Below are 20,504 nucleotides of genomic sequence, written 5' to 3' on the forward strand. Positions count from 1 at the left end.
ACTAAGTGAGGCTCTCCACAACTTAGTGAAACCCTGTTTTAAAATAAAGAATAAAAAAAAAATAGGGCTGGGGGTGTAGGTCAGAGGTAGAAAATCCCCTGGCTTCCATCCCCAGTACTGCAAAAATATATCTATAAGTAAATAAACTAATTAATTAATAAAAATAGGGCTGGTAGTGTAGTTTGGAGGTAGCATGCCCCTGGGTTCAATCCCCAGTACCACACACACACACACACACACACACACACACACACACACACACAGGAGATGGGGTCTCCCTGTGCTGCTCAGGCTGGCCTTGGACTGCAGATCTTCCTGCCTCAGCCTCCTGAATAGCTGGGATTACAGACATGTGCCAGTATACTTGACTTTTTGTCTCTCAAATACTCTCCCATCAGAACTCGCTCAGGGTCCTCGTTATTCCAAGCACAGCACCACCTAGCTCTCACAATAATGCCCACACTTCCCAGCCCGGGGTCCAGGCCCACCACCTCGGCCAGCCTGTGTCAGGCAGAGCAGGGCAGTCCTCTTGGGAGGAGTGGGGGCATATCTGAGCGGCCCCAGGGTGGGGTCTGCCAAAAGAACAAAGGAGGTGGCGAGGACTCGATGCTTGGCTGGGATGTGCCTGTAGGAAGGGACCCCCATGCACCTGACCAAGAGCCAGGGCTGGATCAGAAGTTGCTGTCTACCTCATCTGCCCCACGTGGGGTGGAGGAGGTCCTCAGCCCCGAGCGACCCTGCAGCTGACCTGCAGCACACCACCTAGCCTGGCTCCCCTCTCCGACCCAGGCGGAGCCTGACGGGCTCTTGCACAGGTGCCATCAGAGTATTTGAATCTCTCCCAGGCCCCTGCGCCTGGTTCCCTCCGTGCCCACCTTGGAGCTGGGCGTCTTGGCGAAGCTGAGGGCTTCGGTGGTGAGGGAGAAGTGGAGCTTCTTGAAGGAGGAGGACGTGAGGGGGCCCTTGCCCTTGGTCCTGTGGATGAAGAGCGTCCCCTCCTTCACGGGCGGTGCCTGCAAGCTCAGGGTTTGCTGCAGGTCCAGCTCTGCAGCCCCGAGGGAGGACGGAAGGAGAGTCTGAGGAGCGGCAGCCGATGGGGGCGGGGCCAGAGACCCAGGGGTGGAGACTGTGGGAGGCAGTGGGCGGGGCCATGGGTGGGGCGCAGAGTGAATGGGAACCCAAGGCCTGGGCAGCGGTGGGCGGGGCTTCGAGACACCCGTAGCGGTGGGCGGAGCCAACAGGAACAGGTACAGAGCACCCAGCATCGTGGCCGTGCTCTGTATGACAGGGATAGGCAGAGAGTGGAGCCACCCGCCAGGCCAAGGTAAAAGAGGAGCTGTAGGCGGGGCCGGGGCAGAGCGAATGTCAACCGAGGCCGTGGGCCGGGCCGCGCTCACCCTCCTTTTCCTCTATGTCCACAAGCTTGGTGATAAAGTCCTTCAGCTGCGCCACGCCCTGGCGCACGGTGGGCTGTAGTGGTTCCATCCACGCTTCTTTAGCCCTGGAAACCGGTGTGTCCATGTTGCCCACGTTCTGGACCGCCTGGGGGTGACAGCAGGAAGGACACAGGTTTGCGGAGTCAGGGATCTGCTCACTGCACCCCACCCTACTCCAGCTGTAGAGATGGATGGGCGCAGAGGCCCTTCTCCCGGGCCCACCGAACCCCACGGAGGATCAGGGGTGAATGGATCACGGCATTTAAGGTCCTTTTGGACCCGATAATTTAGATCATTTGTGTCCAATCTATTGGACTTCCTCTGCGGGTTTATCAGACTCTGCTGCAGTGGGTGCCCCAGCCCCGTACTGGGCCGATGGATGCAGCCTTGGAGAAACTGGACCCAGGTTGGAAGACCTTAATTCACCAGACAAGCCCTGGGTTTCCTCTGTCCCTCATCAAGCCTGTTCCCTTAGCTATGGGTTGGGACTCAGTGAAATGACCAGGAGAAAGCCTTGAAAACTGTGAAGTGCAGTGCCAGGAGCGAGCATCCGTGGCCAAGGCCCTCCTGGAGTCAGTCGGGGACACACTGTGGTCCAGGACGGTGCCCCCACGCAACACCCAGCCGGCTCTCCCGCCCTGCCCACAGGCCTGCACCTTGGCCAGCAGGAGCAGGGTGCGGCTTGTGCGGGCGTCTGCATGCCGCTCCCGCAGGTGGAAGAGCTTGGGTGACATGATGGCAGGAGAGAAGAAGCGCAGGCATAAGAAGCTGGTGACAGCGATGAATGGCACGTTCTGGAGGGATGCAGAGAACAGATGCTGGATTCCTGGAGGCCTGGGCTCCGGATAGTCCCAGCTCCATCGTCCCTAGCCCCGCCTCTCCTCATCTTCCAGCCCCCTTACCCGTCTTCCAACCCTGGGCCTTCCCTCCAGCTCTTTTTTTCCCCACCCCAGCCCCACCAGCAGGGGGCGCACCTCGTGCTGGGCACTGGGGAAGCGCTCGCGCACGCGCTGGAAGAGCTGGCGAAAGGTGGCACGGACCACCGCGGGGCATGCGCGAACCGAGCGGCAGAGCGCGCTCAGCAGCGCCCCCAGGTGGGCGCGCAGCGTCTGTGCGCTCTGCTCCAGCAACTCGGCCTCGGTCTGCGGGCGATGCAGCCCGGAGCACCTGTGTAGGCCAGGGCAGGTGGGCAAGACCATCACGGTCAGTGCCCGCACACACGTTGCATACTTGGGGTCCCGAAGACACAGGTGCCAGAAGACATCAGCAGAGACACAGAAGCAACACACAGGTGGGCAGGGCAGTGGCAGAAAGAGCCATAAACACACACTTGCAGACGGGGCCTGATTCCCCACCGCTGCATCCCCAGGGATTATTACCACGGGTCTCACCCTACATCCTTCACTTCCACTTTGCTGGGATCCAGCTCCACGTACTTCTTCTCCTCAAACACCCTGTCAATGATGGGGCCCAGAACGCCGTGCAGATACCGCATCCCCGCCACCTGGGGGCCACAGCGAGCCCCACCCGTCAGGTCTCCCACCTCCAGCTGCCCACCATCTCCCAGCAGCGGGCCACCCCAGCCACCTCGGGCACCATTTGCCTGCAGTATCTGCCCAGCGTGGGTCAACAAACTGCTAATTCATAAATGAATGAATGATACTATTGGCCTTTAAGGGCTCTGGGCACAAAGACAGAATCGGCCTCTCCGGACCTCAGTATCTTCTTCTATAAGGCGAAGGTGGCATTACCAGGCAACCTCACCTTCAGAAAAGACTCCATGGACTTGGAAGCCAGAGAGTTGCTCCGGAACAGGGTATTGGCCTCACCTACAATCAGAGGTTCTAGTGAGCAGGGGCTTGGGATACAGCTTTGGGGAGGGGGCCTTGGGGCTGGAGGCTCTAGGTACAGAGTCTCTTTGCCACCTCCCAACTCGGTCCCCCCTCTGCCCTTTATTTCCCCAGTCTTGGGCCTCTGCTAGGCCCATCAGCCTACTCAAGAGGACCCCTTCCACCCTGCCTGGGGCCAGGGCCTCCCAGGGCCTCACTGGTGCGACCCAGCTCCAGCTGAAAGAGCAGGTCCAGGAAGTCCTTAGCAAGCCCCTGCCCCAGGAAGAGCTTGAGCAGGTTGGTGGCCACCTCCTGGCGGCACTCGGTGCTCGTGGTCTCCTCGATGGCTGGGATCAGCTGCCCTGGTCCCTGCAGAGGTGGCAGAGGGGTGGGGATGGGAGGCGCACAGGGAGCCGGGCCCTCCACTCTGAGGACCTCAGAGCACCACAGGAAGGGGTGTGGAGGTGAGGTCTGGGCTCCTTCCCATCCCAGGGACTCCTGTGCCGCTCTGCACAATGGGCTAGGAGGGAGGAGAGGGAAGGGCCCCCCACCTTCCTCAGGGCCCCCTCACCTGGGTGCCCAGCTTCACCTCCCGGCATAGCAGCTGAACCAGGGGTTGGTAGCAGCTGGAGGGCAGCACCGTCTCGTCCCGCAGCCGCACCTCCAGCTGCAAGGAGCCCAGGTTGCCCCTGGAATGGGCGGCCTGTGACCTCTCCACTGGGGACTCAGGCCACCTGGGCCCCACTCCCTCCCACTGCCTCAGGCCTTTCTGTCTTGGGCCGGCCTCAGTCTCTGCTCCTGCCCTCCAGCTGCCCTGCCATTCTCTCTGGAAGCTCAGACCATCTTCAAGGCCTGGCTCCCTGCTGCCTCCAGACTCCTGTGGACCCCAAGTCTGACTCATGTGGGCATGTTGGACTTCCCACGTTGAATCTGCAAACTCCCGGATTGGGCTGGGGACGAGGCTCAGCAGTGGAACACTTGCCTTACACGGGCCTAGACCTGAGCTCCATCCCTAACATCGCAACAAAACAAACTCCCAGACAACAGTGCTTCATGTGTGCACTTGATTTACCCTGGAAGCAAATCTCCAGTCCTCATAACAACCTGTCAGGAAGCTGAGGCTCAGGCAGGTTAACCCACTTGTCAGAGTAGATCTAACTCCAAGCTTCCTGCTCAGATACCTCCTGGTGAGGGCATCTAGGGCCCCCACTGCTCTTTGCACACAGGTGGGGTGTTGGGTGAGCCTAGTAAGTGATGCTGCCTGACACACGTCCCTCCCGTATAAGACGCTGTTAGCCTGCCCCACGCTGGCTTTAGGAAACCCCCTGGGCTGAACACTCACTGGGCCGCCTGTCCCTCCCCTGTCAAGGGTGTGGAGGGGGATCTGAGCCTTCTACAGGGACCAAAACACAACCAGCCTAGGGGCACAGGGCTGCACAAGCAGGCCAGAGGGCTCCCCAGACAGGGCTGCCAGATTTAGCAAAATAAAACATGAGACACTGGATTAAATTTGAGTATTTTTAGTATGTCTTGAATATTCCATGATCATTCTGTTTTTGGTTTGTTTGTTTGTTTCTGAGGATTGAACCCAGGGGCACTCCACCTCCAAGCTACACCCCCAGCCCTTTTTATTTTTTATTTTAAAATAGGGTCTCACTAAGTTGTGAAGGCTGGTCTTGAACCTTCGAGCCCCCTGTCTCAGCCTCTCAAGTACTAAGATTACAGGTGTGTGCCACCAAGCCCAGCTTCATGGTGATTCTTACACTAAAAATATCTTTGTTTATCTGGAGTTCAGTTTTAATCGCATGTCCTGTCTTTCATTTGGCAACCCTATTCCTGGAGAATCTTGGGGAGGGGACAAAGCTGTAGCTCCAAGACACTGACTTTGGGGACTTGTGCCCTGACCTGAAGTCTGCAGGGAAGGCCTTAAAAGGAAAGAGTCTAAGAGCTTGTTCTAGAAACTGACAGAAGGCACAAAGCAGGAGGCCTGTGCAGCCCTGGAGCTCAAAGGACTGGGCTAAATACAGGACTGTGTGTGTGTGTGTGTGTGTGTGTGTGTGTCCCGCCTGGATGAGAAGGGTCCTGGCCTGGTGGGCAAGGCTGAAGGAAAACTGGGACTGCATCCCCTGCCCAGCCGCCCACGCCGCCAGCCACCAGCTCTCCAATCTCAGCCCCACCCCAGGGCCCGTGGCCAGCACTCACTCGCTCCTCTGGCTCTTGGACTGGTCAGGCTGCAGCCGGAACCAGCCCTCCTCCTGCTGGGCTGCATACAGTTTCTGGATATTGACCACCACCTGGGGGCAGGACAGATGGGAGCTGAGGTACTCAGGTCTCTTCCCTGCTAGGTACCGTTCTCTTAGGGCAGACGAGTACCCAGGGGGTGCCTGAGCACCAGTGGCAGCGGGGCGGGGGGCACTCGTTGCTCTTGGGGAGTGCTGGGCTTCCTGAATGTTCCTCTCTGGGAGGAACACTTGAGTGGGGGATGGCTGGATCGGATGCTGTGCCAGCTGCTGGCGGCAGCAGGTTCAGCTGGGAGGGGCATGTGCCAGCAGGGGCGGAGAGGTGCTTACTTTGCCCAAGAAGTCATTTCGGCTGACGAGGTCCCAGTCCCAGGCCTCCACGCAGAGCACCTCGGCGGCCCCCTCCTCCAGCTCAAACTCAAATGTCTCATTCCAGCGTGGGTAGCAGGATTTCTTCACAACCTGTCCAAAATGGGGGAGGTGGGTTGGGGACCACCCCCAGGTCCAGCTAAGCCCCCAATACACCTCGCCTGGTTCTGTAATAACAGAGGTAAAACTTCCTTGTCCAAGACCCCACTCTCGCAGATTGGGGGAATCGAGGACCAGAGTTGAGAAGAGACTTTCCCAAAGCCACATGGCAAAATAGCAACTGTGCTGATCTGTGTCTAGGACCGTGCCCACCATCCTAGATGGTTTCTGGAGGTGACAAAAGCAGGAAGAGAAGCCATGGGACTTTTCAAAGTATCCCCACTCCCACGGCCTGGATCTTACTCTTCCGCCATGGCCAGGCCCACCCCTGAGCCTTTTATTTATTTTTTTTTTTTTGGCAATATTGGGAATTGAATCCAGAGGCATTCTACCTCTGAGCCCCAAGATATACCCGCAACCCTTTTAATTTTTTGTTTTTGAAACAGGGTCTTGCTAGATTTGAGAGTCTTGGTACATTGGTAAGGCTGTCCTTTTGTCTCAGCCTCCCAAGTACTGGGATTACAGGCGTGGGTTACCACACCTGGCTCTGAGCCTCATCTGGAAGGCTCCGGTCCCAACTTGATCTCTCAAGTGATGGAGAAGGGGTGCTGCCCACGGGGGTGGGAAAAGGATCCTTCAGCTTCCCTGGCCCCTCCCCAGCCCACCAGCTTCCTTACCGAGGTCTCCTGCGTCCGGCCATTGTAGCGAACTCGGACAAAAGGGTCAGATGCGCCATTCCGGTCCTTTGGGGCTAGGTCCCTGATGGTGGGATAAGGACCGCAGATCACCTACTTGTCACCTGGGGTCCTTCTCCCCCAGCCTGTGAGCACTTCGGGATGATCGCACCAGGCTGGAAAGGACTGGGCTCATCCTGCCCCTGGCAAGCTGGCTGACTGTGGACAGTGCCTGTCCCCTTTCTGGGTCTCCAATCCCACAGCAATCATCCCAGGGTCCCCCTCATGGCCGAGGACTCCCCAGGGTGGAGGTCACAGCTCCTCTGGACTGGACAGCCGCAGACCAGCTGCACTAACTCTGAGAGGGGGGCAAGCAAATCCAGAAACAGCTCCAGCTGCACCCCTGGCCCCCTGCCCACTGCTCCCAGAGCAGCCCCGGCCACCTCTAGGGCTTGAGAAGATAATCCTTACCCCACTGAGGTTTGGTGAGGTAATGGGTTTCCAGAAGGCCTGGAATGTCCCAGTAATGTCTCCTGCTGGGGGGGACAGAGGTGCAGCCCTTGTCAATAGCCCTCCCCTCTCACCATAGATGGATCTCATGGCGGGGGCGGGGGTGTGGATACTGGGGATTACCTCTGAACTACACCCCCAGCCCTATTTTTTTATCTTTATTTTTATTTATTATTATTATTATTATTATTATTATTATTATTATTATTATTATTGGTGGTACTGGGGTTCCTGGAAGCCTATCTACCTCCGGGCTACACTCCCAGACCTATTTTATATTTTTATTTGGAAACAGGGTCTCCTAAGCCAGCGTGGCTGGCTTTGAACCGATCCTCCTGTCTCCGCCTCCCAAGTGCAGGGATTACAAGTGTGCGCCACCACGCCCAGCTTATTTTTTATTTCATTTTGAAACAGGGTTCTGCTAAGTTCCTGAGTTTGGCTGCGAACTTGCCAACCTCCTGTTTCAGTCTCCTAAGTACTAAGGTTAGAAGCATGTGCCACAAAGTTCATCCATAGATGAATCTTTATAAAATTCAAATCTGGTACTGACATCCCTAGCTTCTGACCCCCTGTGGAAGAACAACGTAGCCTACCCTTTTACTATATTTCTTTTTTCTTTCTTTCTTTCTTTTTTTTTTTTTTTTTTTTTTTTTTTTAGTACTGAGGATAGAACTCAGGGGCATTCTACCTCCAAAGTACACCCCCAGCCCTATTTTTTATTCTTTATTTTGAAACAAGGTCTCACTAAGTGGCAGAGGGCCTTACTAAGTAGCTGAGGCTGTCCACAGATTAAGATCTTCCTGTCTTAGCCTCCCAAATGCTGGGATTACAAGTGTGCACCACCACGCCACCACCACGCCTGGCTATATTTTAAGTTTTAAGCTTCTCATGCCTGCTTTTCTTTCCCCCTTAAAACTATCTAAGGGCCAGGAATGGTGGCACATGCTTGTAATTCCAACATTTGGAAGGCTGAGACAGGAGGATCACAGTTTCTTGGCCAGCCTCATCTACTTAGTAAGGCCTTCCACAACTTAATGAGACCTTTTTTTTTTTTTTTTTTTTTTTTTTTTTGCACCGGGGATTGAATCCAGAGGCATTTTACCTCTGAGTTAAACCCCACAGCCCGATTTGATTTCTTATTTGGAAACAGGGTCTCACTAAGTTGCAGAGGGCCTCAGTAAATTGTCAAGGCTGGCTTCAAACCTGTGATCCTCTTGTCTCAGCCTCCCAAATTACTAGGATTACAAGCGTGTACCAACATGCCCGGCTCCCTTTTTCAAAATAAACAATAAAACAGGGCTAGGGGTGCAGCTCAGAGGCTGGTTTCAAACCCAGTAAAACCACACACACACACACACACACACACACAGCTACCTGAAAAACCAGGCATGGGAGTACATACCTGTAATCCCAGGAATTAGGAGGCAGAGACAGGAGGATTACAAGTTTGAGACCAATACATGGCAACTTAGCAAGACCAAAAAACATTAGGGCTGAGGGTTTAGCTCAGAGGTAGAATGCCCCTGGGTTCAATCTCCACTATTACCAACCAACCAACCAAACAAAAAAACAATCTGTCTAGGGCTGAGGCATGCTTAAGGTCCTGGGTTCCATTTCAGTACCACAATAAATAAATAAATAAATAATAAAACAAAACACAATTGTCTGATAAAACCCCAAAGTTTGGCCTTGAGACTCTTCCCAGAACAATAGGAGAAAATGTTCTGTCTTCCTCTGTGTACCAGTATTGGGAATGGCCTAGGGAGATTTGAGAAAGCGCTGATTATTAATAGATATATTTCAAAAGTAATTGTGTAAAAATGGCAGCCCTGGGGAAAGATTTGGTTTCGGTTTCAGTCAGGAAGCAAACAGCTATTGAAATCTAAACTGACTTAGCGAAAAGTAATTAGTGAGACGATGGGAGAGGGGAGCTAGGACTTCCTCTTTCTAAAGACAGATCTACATAATAATTGGATGATCTAGTTTGAGTGGGAGGACCGGGTCGACCTTCGACCTCCGTGAAAGGAGACACTGTGGCGGAGGAGGAACCTTACAGGGACTTTTACTATGCCAGAATTACATGAACAAGATGGAGGTCATGTGTATAAAAAGTCTGTTCTGTGTTTGGTGATTTTGTTCGAAGCACACCCCCTCATGTTACCCCTGCATAGCATGAGGCTGTAACTATCTTCTGTATTTCTATCTTTTTAATAAACTTCTTTAAATCTTCAGCAAGAGTCCAGGCTATTACATATCTATCCTTAGCTCAGGACAAGAACCCGCGCTGTTTTCTGTGTCTTTTGGGGGGAATTATTCCCAGGGGTCTAACAAAGGTCTCTGGGGACAGTTTCCCAAACCTTAGCATCTTCTTCAAAACCGTAACACTCTGTAGCATATTAAGTTTGTTTATAGTTAATTTTTCTTCTTTTGGTACTGGGGGCTGAACTCAGGAGCATCCTATTTCGGAAGTACACCCCTGTACTAGTATTGGGAAATGGCTTCAAAATGTATTTGAAAATAGCTTTGGTATTAATGTGCTAGTATTGGAAAATGACTTTGGTATCAATGTATTGGAAAATGAATTTGGTAGTAATGTATCGAAAATTGGTTTCAAAATGTAAAAAGCAGTCAGGGCCTGGTTACTGTCAGGCACTCAGGCAGCTGTTATAGTGCAGTCCCCTCATGAAAAGTAATTAGCAAGTAGATAGAAGAGTTGGGACCTAGAGCCTTCATATTCTAAAAACAGGTTTACTTAATAAATGACATCTAGCAGAAAAGCTAAGAATTCCCCAAGGATGCTGGAGGAGGGTGCAGAGTGCAGAGGAGGGTACTGACCGCTGTCAAAGGGGAGCAGATACCACGTGACCCCTGACTTTGTTCATCGTTTTGGTCCCAACAAAGAAACCTAGGCTTACACCTGCAGTAAGGCAGGAAGGAGGTTTTATGGCGGAGCAAGGAATCCCCATAATCATAAAAAAAAAAAAAAGGGCCTGCGCGAAGTTCATGGGCAGACTTACACCTAGGTCAGAAGATTATTGGTAGAGCAAGATGATGGACCATTTATCTATAAAACTCTTCTGTATACAAAAACTTCAGTGACTTATTTTCAAGTTACTCCCCTGCACCTCTCCTTTTGGGTGTAGGGCTTTAATATGTTTCTATCTTTCCATCTTTGTAATAATAAAATCTCTTAAGCTTACAGCAAAAAGGAGTTCTGGCTATTGTTTTCTACACACAGCTAAGAACAAGAACCTGCAGTTACATCTAACGGCTACATTTCCGGAGCCCAACAGGGCCCCCGTGTAACAGTTTTCTCTGTAACAACCCCAACCCCCTTTTTATTTTTAAACCGGGTCTTGCTGAATCGCTGAGGCTGTCTTTGAACCTTCGGTCCTTCTGTCTCAGCCTCCCATCCTCACTGAATACAACAGGCAACAAGTTTCCTGTTCCCTCGCTCTAAAGAGAGGCCTGGACATATCTCTCCCAGCACAATCTGCTAAGAGGACGCCAGGCTGGCCCAGCTTCTGTGTCCCCCACAGTCCTCAGAGCAGAGGGCGGGAGTGGGGAGGGGGTGTTTTTGGAGAGAGGGCAGGCCAAGGAGAAGTTCTTCACTGTTTGCCTCTCCCGGGATGGGGAAAGGCACCTGGTAGGGTTCAGCAGCGTGTGGGCACACCTGTGCTCCAGATAACCTTGTGCCAGGCGAGGCTGAGGATGAAGGAAGCGGGTGGGCACGGGGACTGGCCAACAGCTCCACCCCAGGCAAGATGCTTCTATTGTCCCGAGGTGGGAAAAGAGCTAAGGGGAAGTCACAGGATGTCTAAGGGGTCCCTCTCCTGACCCATACCCTTCATTTGCGAAAGAGACATCTTCCTCCCATGCAGGGTAAGCACTCTGTGCTGAGGCCCGCTTGCCCCCAGAGGGGATGGCTGGGGACTGCCCACAGGCCCAGGGACAGGGAGGACTCTAGGAAGGGGGTTTGGAACCAGAAGGGAAGGTGCTTCTCAGGAGTGTGTGACTCACACCCTGCCCAGACGGGAGCCCAGACGGAGTGGGGCCTGCAGCTAAAAATACCCTGGGGGTGGAGGGCGGCCCTGTCACAGGTGACTCAGGTCCACCAAGCCATCCAAGAGACTGCCCCTCCTGGAGAGAACTCTACTCCCACACGTAGCCTGGTCTGGAGACTTCCAGCAACTCATTTCTTCCCACAGGTCAGAAGACCTATACATATACACAGCAGGCCAAGTTCATACTGGGGCTCACCCAGGGGAATCCCAGCCCAGGCACTGGGGAAAGGGTCCCCTGTACCCCTGTTCTAGGGTGCCTGAAGCCCCACCATCATCCCCTCCCTGAAAGGCCACAGTTTACAGTGGAGTCCCCACAGCAATATCTTTGAATCAACCTCCCCAGAACTTCTCTTTGTGTATGTGTGTGGGGGGGTGTTGAAGGGTTCTGGGGATTTAATCTAGAGGCATTCTACCTCAGAGCTATACCCCCGGCCCTTTTATTTATGTATTTACTTTTTATTTTGCTTTATTTTATTATTGTGTGTGTGTGTGTGTGTGTGTGTGTGTGTGTGTGTGTGTACTGAGGATGGAACCCAGGGGCTTTTCTAGCTCTGGGCTATACTCCCAGACCTATTTTAGACTTTATTTGGGAACAGGGTCTCACTAAGTTGCTGAGAGCCTCACTCAGTAGCTGAGGCTGGCTTCGAACCTGTGCGATCCTCCTGTCTCAGCCTCCCAAGCGCGGGGATTACAAGTGTGCGCCACCACGCCTGGCTCTTTTACTTTTTATTTTGAAACAGGTCTCACTGAGTTCCAAAGGGCCTCACTAAGTCATTGAGGCTGTCCAGGAACCACAATCCTCCTGTCTTACAAAGTTGCAGAGGTTCTCGCTAAGTTGCTGAGGCTAGCCTCAAACCTATGCTCCTCCAGTCTCATCCTCCCAAGCCCTGGGATTGCAGCCCTCTCTTGAGAGTGGGCTTTGGCGGGAGGAGGCCCTGGGACCTGGTGGAGGAGGAGAGGCTCGGCCTCCACAATGGACTCCCTGGCTCCAAGGAGCCCACCGTCCGCTGCTCCCTCCTCACCTGGCCTCCAGTACAGAGCAGCGCAGCCGGCAGGCCCCGGTCCCCGGCACCACCTCCAGCCGCAGGTGGATTTCACCCTGAACCTCCTCATCCGGGTCGACCTCCGTCAGGTGGGCCCAGCCGGTGAAACCTGTAGGGGTCTGGCTCAGCGGGGGGCCCGGCACATCTCTTCCCTACCCTTCAGTCTCAGCCCCCCATAACTGCTCAGGATTCCTCTGGGTGCTTGTGATGGAGGGGCTGTCACCCCCAATGACAGATGGGGAAACTGAGGTTCGGAAGCTGAACAGCAGCAGTTGGAAAGGGGGGATTAGCATCTCCGTGGGGGACCCCCAGCGTCTGTGTCTGAGCTGCTTTCAGGGGTCCTGACCATACCTCCTCATGAGGCTGCCCTCTCTGTCCTCAGTTTGACCAACTTAAAACAGGAAGACAGCAGCTTTTCCTAGGGCTGCTGGGAGGAGGGTCTGAGGCCCTGGGAAGCTCCAGGGGGCCCCAAGGAACATCATCGTTGGGGTACCTGGACCCCAGAGGGGCTGCCGGGGCTGCGGGCAGGAGCAGCCTCTGGCCTGGCAGGGCCATGAGGCTCCGTGAGTCAGCAGAGCCTGCTGCACCCCCGTGCCTGCCCCAGCCTCACAGACAGGAGCAGGTGTGTGCCGGGGAAGTCGGCGAGAGGGCCACAGAGGCTCAGATGGCAGAGCTGGAAGCATCTAAGGGCTCCTGGTCTGAACCCTCAGATAAGCACAGAGAGGGCAAGCCCTGCCCAAGGCCACACAGACAGGCTGGGCCAGGGCTGCACCCTGGGAATAAGCCAAGTGGCTCTCCAGTTTGGACCAGCTTCAGGGCAACCCTTCAAGTTTAAGGCAGACTGCAGATGGACGGGAGACCTCATGGGGCAAAGGAGCTGGCCCAATGGAAGGAAGGCTCTATCCACCTCAGCGGGGGAGTATGGGAGGTCCCCTCCTCTGTCTTCAGAGGCCTTGGGTCCCAACAGAATAGCCCCGCTTCACCCTAAGATGCAATCCCTACCTGGAAGCCCAGGACACAGAGACAAGGGATGGCCAGAGGCCTGGGCTTCCAGGGAGGGTGGACACAGCTTTCCCTGAGTACAGGACCTGAAGAAGCCCAGGAGGATGGCCTTGGAGTGGGAGGGAGGCCAGGGGCTTGGCAGACCAGCAGAGGACAGGCGGAGGCCAGGGGGAACCAGGAGCTGCCTGTGGACTCCCTCTTGGGGTCTTACCCTTAGGGTGAGAGGCCAGGGTGTCCCGTGTGAGGCAGACCTTGCCGATAACATCATCCCGGCTGGAGGGCAAAGACAAGAGTCAGAGCGGGACAGGGCTGGGTGTCTGCTCCCTGGGAGAACAGCACCCCCCAACAAGCCCAGGGCCCCCTGTGGGGATCGGGGAGGTGGCACTCCAGTCACTTGCAGGGTAGCCCATCAGAGCTGGACTCCTGCAGGTTCTTGATTTTGGACACTCTCCTGACATGTTTCTGCATGCAGACAACACATATGTTCTTGCACACGCCAAGCTCATGCCCTTTTGGTGCCCATTTCATAGCTCACATCCCCATGCACACCTACATGCAAAGGCATGCACACATGTGATGTGTGTGCACCACAGACACACACACACACACACACACACACACACACACACACACACACACATCCTAACCTCCTGCTAGCCCCAAGGACTCCCCTCACTTTCCCAAGCTGCAGAGAGGATGCAAAGGGACCCGCAGTCCCAGCACAGCAGCACACACCCACCTGAGGGCATCCTCGTCCATGACGTAAAAGGCCACGGCATGGAAGGTGGGCGGCAAGTGCACTTGGTACTCCTCGCCCCAGAAGGGGCACAGGGTCCTCCACACGGTGGCTGTCCTATAGGAGAGGGGGCTCAGGGCTGCCACTCAAGCCCACCTCCTTCACCCCTGGTAACAACTGACTGTGTGCCGGGTGCTTGTCCCTCGTCCCAGACCCCTCTGTCCACCACCAGTCCTTACTCCCTGGCCTTCCTCCTGCCTGGATGGGACACAGGACATTCTATGATTGGGGAAATCGAGGCCATAGTTAGAGAAGCGAGCCTCAGGTCACACACGGCAGGGCAGAGTTAGAGCTGAGACCACGAGGTCCCTCAGCCTCACCCAGCTCTGGCCCAAACCCCCACCTCAGAGCCTTCAACTCCTGAGACTTAGCAGGGTGGGCAAGTGGGGAGAGCTGAAGCCCCTAAGCCTGTATGAAGGGGCTCACCCTCACCCCAACTGCTTCTCAGGCTGGTCATATGGATTCTGGGGCCTTGGTTTCCCTCTCTGTGGAGTCAGTCAGAGCCAACAGGCCCCTCTCCTTGCTTGCTGCCCATGGTCTGGTGGAGACGAGCTGTGTGCCAGTGGCCTTGGCTAGGGGTCAGCAATGGCCACACAGAGGTGAAGGACAGCGGAGTGGCTTTGCCATAAACTCAGAGGCAGAGACTTGGGTGAAGGAGGGGACAGGACAGCAAAGCCCTGCACAGAGATCAGAGAGACCACGGAGGCAGGGGCATCCAGGACCAGTGGCCCTTCTGGGTGCAGGCTGGGGTGGCCCAGTCAGGAGAAAAACAATCTTTATTGGGGGATGACTGCTTTAGGATTCTTCCAGAAAGAGGGGCCCTGAGTAGAGCAAGGGGGTAAGGGGCTCGGGCTCTGGGGTCAGCTACACTTGCGTTCCAGTCTGGCTTGGCCACTTACAAGGTGCGTGACCTTGCCTGAGTCACTTAGTGTGAGCTTCAGCTTCCTCATCTGGAAATGGGATTTGAGAAAATCATATCCAGCTTATTGTAATGAATTAAATGAGCTAGCAAAAGGGCTAGCGTCAGGCCCGGCGGCCAGAGCGCTTCATAAATGATCACGTTGTGACTAATTGTCATCTCTGTCTCTCGGGGGGTTGTAAAGACTGCAAAAGGGAACAGAGGCAGGTGAGAGGCCGGTGCACGGGCTGGCAGCAGCTCCCTAGGCGGATTTAGGGTCAGCAGTTAGCAAGATGAGCTAAAAAGATCGGTCTCTTTTCAAGGTGCTAGGATGGAACACCGGGCTTCCTGCATGCTAAGTAAGCGCTCCACCACCAGCCACACCACCACCCGGGTTGACCTTTTAGCTGATGCATCAGGACTTGATGGGGCTCAGGGGATTAGGGGCTCCACACCCTAGCCCCTGTTTGGGAGGCTGGGGGCTGGATGCGGGAGTATCTGGTACCTGATGATGGGCTCATTGTCCACCTTCACGATGCAGTAGGGGTCGCTGCTGCCGGTGCTGTAAAACAGACAGGCGAGGGGCGGGGCTGGCGGAGAGGTCGGCAGGGGCGGGGCTGGGGCGGAGCCTCCGGGTCCTAATGCCTGGGGCCCTCAAAGACCCCAGGAAAAGGAGAGAAAGACAGGCCTGCTTCGAGGCTCCCCTTGCAGGGCAGGGCTGGGGCGCAGCTCACTGCTCTTCCTGCCCACGCCCACTCTACCCCATCCCTGGTCCAAAACAGTGTCCAGGCAACAGTCCCGGGAATCTCCCAGCACCTACCTCTGCCCTGGGCCCCTCCCCTCCTCTCCGCGGTGTTTCTCTCCATCCCAGTCTTGGTCCTGATGCACTATCATCAGACACCTCCCCCAGCTGACAGAAGCCACCTAAGGGCGGGGACCATTTCTGTGTCCCCAGGACCCAGGACAGGGCTTGGCACAAGACAGGGATCCCTGAGTGTTTAATGAATAAGCGAATGAATGAATAAGTGAACACATCCCGCAATCTGCACTCTGAGCACCCTGCCCTCTGGGAAAGGTAGGATGGGGAAGGCAGACCCAGGGCTGCTCAGGGCCGCCCGTCTCAGATTGGTGAGGGGTCCACGGGGTAGCCAGGGCCTCTAGCCAGGTCCTGTCCTAGAAAACAGAGGAGGTACAGGCTGTCTCGAACTGTCCATCCCTCAGGTCTGGCCTCCACAGAGGGAAGTGTATTTACATGCTGGCGGCTGGGGAATTCCAAGTCAACTTCCCAATTCTCTAAGGGCTTTTCCAACAGAGGATGCCACTGGGGCGACATATCCAAAACCCTCCTGACATACACAGGAACTGTTTGCCCAGACTGCTTGGGTACCTGTAAGGTGGAAACTGTAAACCCAGCTCACAGGGGAGCGGTCCCAGGTCCCAAGATGCCACAAGGCAGCCAGCCCCGGGAAGAGATCAGTAAATATTAGCACTGGCTGAGCCTCTTCGTTCTTCTGTCCCCCAACCCAAGAACCCCTCCTGCATCCCACCAGCCCAAAGCCGAGGGCCCCAGGCCTCATCAGGCCCCTGGGTGCACCAAGAGCCAAGAGGAAGCAGGGGGCGTTTATTGAGTGCAGACTGGGGTGACAGGGGACCTCTCCAGGCTTTGCCCACCACAGGGTCCTGTCCTGCTGCTGCCTCCTAGCCTGGGGGCCCCTAGGGGGCAGAGAACCGCTTATTCATTCTTCCAAGTCCAGCACCGCCCACCGCTGGGCTCTTGGTGAATGAATACAGAATGAATGGTGAGGTTGGCAGGCAGGGGTGGCTGGAGTGGATAAGGGCTGGGAGACAGGTGTGCAGGACAGTGCTGAATGGCTGGCCAGACCAGTGTCCAGAGTGGGCTGAGGCCAACCTCGGTCCCTGGTGAGTTCCTGGGACCTGTCCCCTGCCAACACTCCCCACCCTAATGAGGCCCTTGGGCTGGGACCCTCTCCCACTTTTCCTTGCCCAAACCAGATGCCACTAGCCCAGTTTGGCTACTGTGGACTTCTATATTTAGGGCCTTGGCAGTTTCTAGGCTGTGGAAGAGGAAGGAGAGGGCAAACCCTGAAATAGCCCTTGGGCCAGTCCCCAGGGCCACCGAGTGTGGGAGCCAGTGGCTCGCTGGTCCCTATGGGACTCAGCTAACCCAGGTACCTGTGATGGGAGAGGGTGGGAGTGTGTCCCAGGCAGGCAGGTTCTGAATGTCATTGGCGTGGGGAGCACAGCTGTACTCTATGTCCTGAAGACTAGCAACCCATGAATGGAACTGGCAGGGAGGTGAGCAGCCCTCTTCATCAATGCCTCGGTGAAGATGGGCAGCTAGGAGGAGTGATGAGCTCCCTGTCCTCAGAAGTATGCAATTCTTGGCTAGAGGGGAAGCTGCTCAGGAGTCAGGGCTAGGGGGCACTGTGGAGGAGGGCTCACCAGCCCTGATGTCTCAGATACTTGGTGAGGCCTCCTGGGATCTCCAAGACCCTGCCTACCCTGCAGCCAAACGTTCTGCCTGGGATTGTGAGGTTCAGGCCTTCTGAGCCCCTCAGCAAGCTTGCAGCCTTGACTGGACCAGGATGCCTGACCTGTCTGGAACACATAGAGTGGGGCTGAATCCTGACTTCTCTGCCTCCTCGCTGTGTGACACTGGCAGATGACTTCTACATCCCGAGCCTCAGTTTCCCCATCTGTAACCTCAGGAGATCTACCTTATAGAAGTAATGAGGGGCCTAAGTGGGAAAGTCCTCAATACCTCCTGCCCTCCTCTACTTTGGGTTAGGTCCCTCAGGGCAGCAGCAATGCCAACAGCAAAGAGTGGCGGTCCCTGCCCTCTCTGTTGGCTGGGACAGGCGGCCCCTGAAGGGGCAAGTGCCACACCACACCGTAGGCTTCCTCCAGAGTGCAGGAGGGCAAGGAGAGGAGCGATGAGCCTTGCCTGGGATGCCAGCGGAAGCCCTGGTTTGTGAAAGGTGCTGTAGGATGGAGTTTTCTGCAGGACTCTGAAGGCCCCTAACATCAAAGGCAGGGCTTTGTGGGCAGCGGCCCAGATGTGGGGGGATAGAGCTGATGAGGTGGCTTAGAGTTGGATTTAAGTTGCCAGGTCAGAGCTGCCACCATGGGGAAGGCAGGGCAGGTGGCGAGGAGCGTGAGAAGAGGTGGCGGCCAGGAAGGACAGCGGGGTGAGGGAAGAGTCTACAGGGAGAACCCACAGGATGTGGTGGCCCCTCTCCTGGGGATGGGCACCCCTTGCCAGAGTCATCAACTGTGCAGCAGACAGGGCACTCCACACTGGGGCTCTCAGATAGTACAGCCCAGGAGCTTCAGGGCTCTGGGCTGGTGAGAGCCTGGAGCCAGGCACCAGGGCCAGAAGCTGCGGGGAGGGGAGGGGAGGGAGGCCACAGGAGGAGGGGCTGCTCCTCCCAGCAGCCACCAGCCAGAGACCAAGATGACCTAGTTACCAGTGCCAGGGTGGGGGTGCTTAGAGGCGGGGCCTGGGGGCTGAGACCCTTCTCTCCGCTGCCTTCCCACCGGAGACCTCATTCCCAGCTCCCGCCCCACCTCCTCTCACGCACAGAAACCCACCTTGAGAGCGCCCACTCCCCTCCCTCACCATTACCATGGCAACTGCTGAGCTCTGCCTCGGCAGGCCCAGGGGGCCTTGAACTGGAACCGCTCCCAGCGCAGAGCGTGCTGGGAAGCTCTCCGGGGCCACAGTACGTGAGAGGAGCCGATGAGATGCCCTGCTCCCCCCTCCTGGCTGGCCACTTCTCCGCATCCGGGAGCCTGCTGAGGAGCAGGGAGGGTCCAGCCCAGAGGACTTTGAACCCTAGCCTCCTGGGGCTCCCCTTCCCCAACCCCTCCTCCAGGCAGTCAGAGCCCCTCCAGCTGGGGGCTTTCCACCTTTCACTCTGGAGGGATTTTAGACCCCTAGTTGGCAAAGGGGAAACGGAAGGCGTCCTAGAAGGGAACTGCCTAAGTCTGCCCATGAGGAAGCAGGTGGGGAAGCCAAGATGGGGAGCATGGGCTCGCACAGTTCAGCCCTGGGATCCACTGAGAAGGGTGGAACAAGGGGCCCCTGAAAACTCCCCAAATCTAGCCAGAGTCCAGAAAGCCCTAAAGATGTCAGTGCCTTGGAATCAGCATTTTGTACCTCCGAGCCTCGGTTTTTTCATCTGTAAAAGGGACCGGTGAGAACTGCCTCGCTGAGTGGTTGTGGGGATTAAGGGGTGGCTCGGGCAAAGACAAGGGCTCCAACAACGTTGGCTACCTGGCGCCCCCACCCCCGGCCTTCTGACCTGGACCCCTCTGATGCCAGTACCTCCCTGTTCCACCGCGCAGCAGGAAGCCCCATGACAGCCCCGGGCCCCCGGCTCTGTCAGGCGCACAGTTGGGGTCACTATGGGTTCTGGGGTTACCGAGGAAGACCCGTTTCTAGGAGGCACCCCACCCCTTACAGCCACACCCTGGGCAGTTTTCCCGACGAGGTCACCCCCATGCCAGATCCTGTCCTATCAAAGCCCCTTCCCCTCGTATGCCACAGTTCGATTACTCTCGGGTCCGCTATAACCCCTTGCAAATCCCATCCCCTCCCTCATCCCCAGTTGTCACTAACGCTCTTCCCCTTATTGTCAGCCCCGTCCAATGCCCGCAGCAAATCTCGTGTCACCATTTTCCTTGCCAGTCCTTCTCCATGGCTGCACTCGACACACCCTCATTGCTACTCTATTTATGGGCGGGCCGTGTAGACCCCGGCAAGATCAGGCATAAAGGGGGCCGTGCCCCTCCCCGGAAAGTTGGGGCGCCCACCCCTGGCCGCGCTCACATGTCCTTGGCGGGCAGGTTCTTCCCCTCCACGATGCGAATGGACAGCGAGCTGCGCTTGGCCATCGTGAGTTCGCGGCGCGGGCCTGGCCTGGGTAAGCGGGACGCCGGGGTCCGGCGGCGGGCAGGCTGGCTGGCTGGCTGGCAGGCGCGCCGCGGGAGCCCCGAGGGGAGCGCGGGGCGGGGGCATCACTTCCACTTCATTCACCCCGCCCCCGCCCCCGCCCCAGGTGCGGACACTGAGCCTGGGCGGACCAATCATCGGTAGGGATTCCCCAGGTGGGCGGGGCTGGCTCAATCCGCGGCGCTCATTGGTCTTCTTGGCGAGGGGCGGGGCCTGCTCTCCACTCTCTGCGGGCGCTTTGGGACCCTGTGGTCCCAAAGACCCGAGCCTCGGACCACTGATCCGAAGGCAAGTTCATTGGAGGGGGTGGGGGGTGATCTTACTTGGTAGAGGACACACGGGCCGGGGTGCTAGAGGCACGCACCGGCCGCTCCGGGGCTGGCCTGGTCACCCGGGTTTATAAGAGTAGAATGAATGAGCCACGGTCAGACTTAGTAAACTAAGTCGGACTCCGGTGGCAAAAGCCCCAGAAGCCCAGAGGATTTGGGACCATCAATCTGAAAGATCTGGATTTTTGTTGTTGTTGTTGTTGTTGTTGTTGTTGCGGGTCTGGGGATGGTACCTAGAGG

The 20,504-nt window shown here is 56.2% G+C and overlaps 1 protein-coding gene across 2 annotated transcripts in view; it reads right to left on the reverse strand.

The window, feature by feature from the left end:
* RASA4B (RAS p21 protein activator 4B) overlaps positions 1-19,877 on the reverse strand; it is a gene marked incomplete at both ends in the record, with an annotated part of 31,130 nt that extends 11,253 nt beyond the window's left edge. For both annotated transcript variants that reach the window (XM_080704449.1, XM_080704448.1), the window contains 16 exons: positions 876-1,045; positions 1,398-1,542; positions 2,093-2,230; positions 2,411-2,603; positions 2,828-2,940; positions 3,201-3,265; positions 3,484-3,634; positions 3,837-3,954; positions 5,468-5,559; positions 5,836-5,967; positions 6,651-6,732; positions 12,244-12,373; positions 13,478-13,539; positions 14,006-14,119; positions 15,466-15,522; positions 19,813-19,877. In XM_080704449.1, the coding sequence (XP_080560575.1) occupies positions 876-1,045; positions 1,398-1,542; positions 2,093-2,230; positions 2,411-2,603; positions 2,828-2,940; positions 3,201-3,265; positions 3,484-3,634; positions 3,837-3,954; positions 5,468-5,559; positions 5,836-5,967; positions 6,651-6,732; positions 12,244-12,373; positions 13,478-13,539; positions 14,006-14,119; positions 15,466-15,522; positions 19,813-19,877 (1,827 nt within the window). The remainder of the gene's footprint in view (positions 1-875; positions 1,046-1,397; positions 1,543-2,092; positions 2,231-2,410; positions 2,604-2,827; positions 2,941-3,200; positions 3,266-3,483; positions 3,635-3,836; positions 3,955-5,467; positions 5,560-5,835; positions 5,968-6,650; positions 6,733-12,243; positions 12,374-13,477; positions 13,540-14,005; positions 14,120-15,465; positions 15,523-19,812) is intronic.
* Positions 19,878-20,504: the final 627 nt, after the last annotated feature.

Source organism: Muscardinus avellanarius (genome assembly GCF_963383645.1).
Source record: "Muscardinus avellanarius genome assembly, chromosome: 10".
Taxonomy (NCBI): domain Eukaryota; kingdom Metazoa; phylum Chordata; class Mammalia; order Rodentia; family Gliridae; genus Muscardinus; species Muscardinus avellanarius.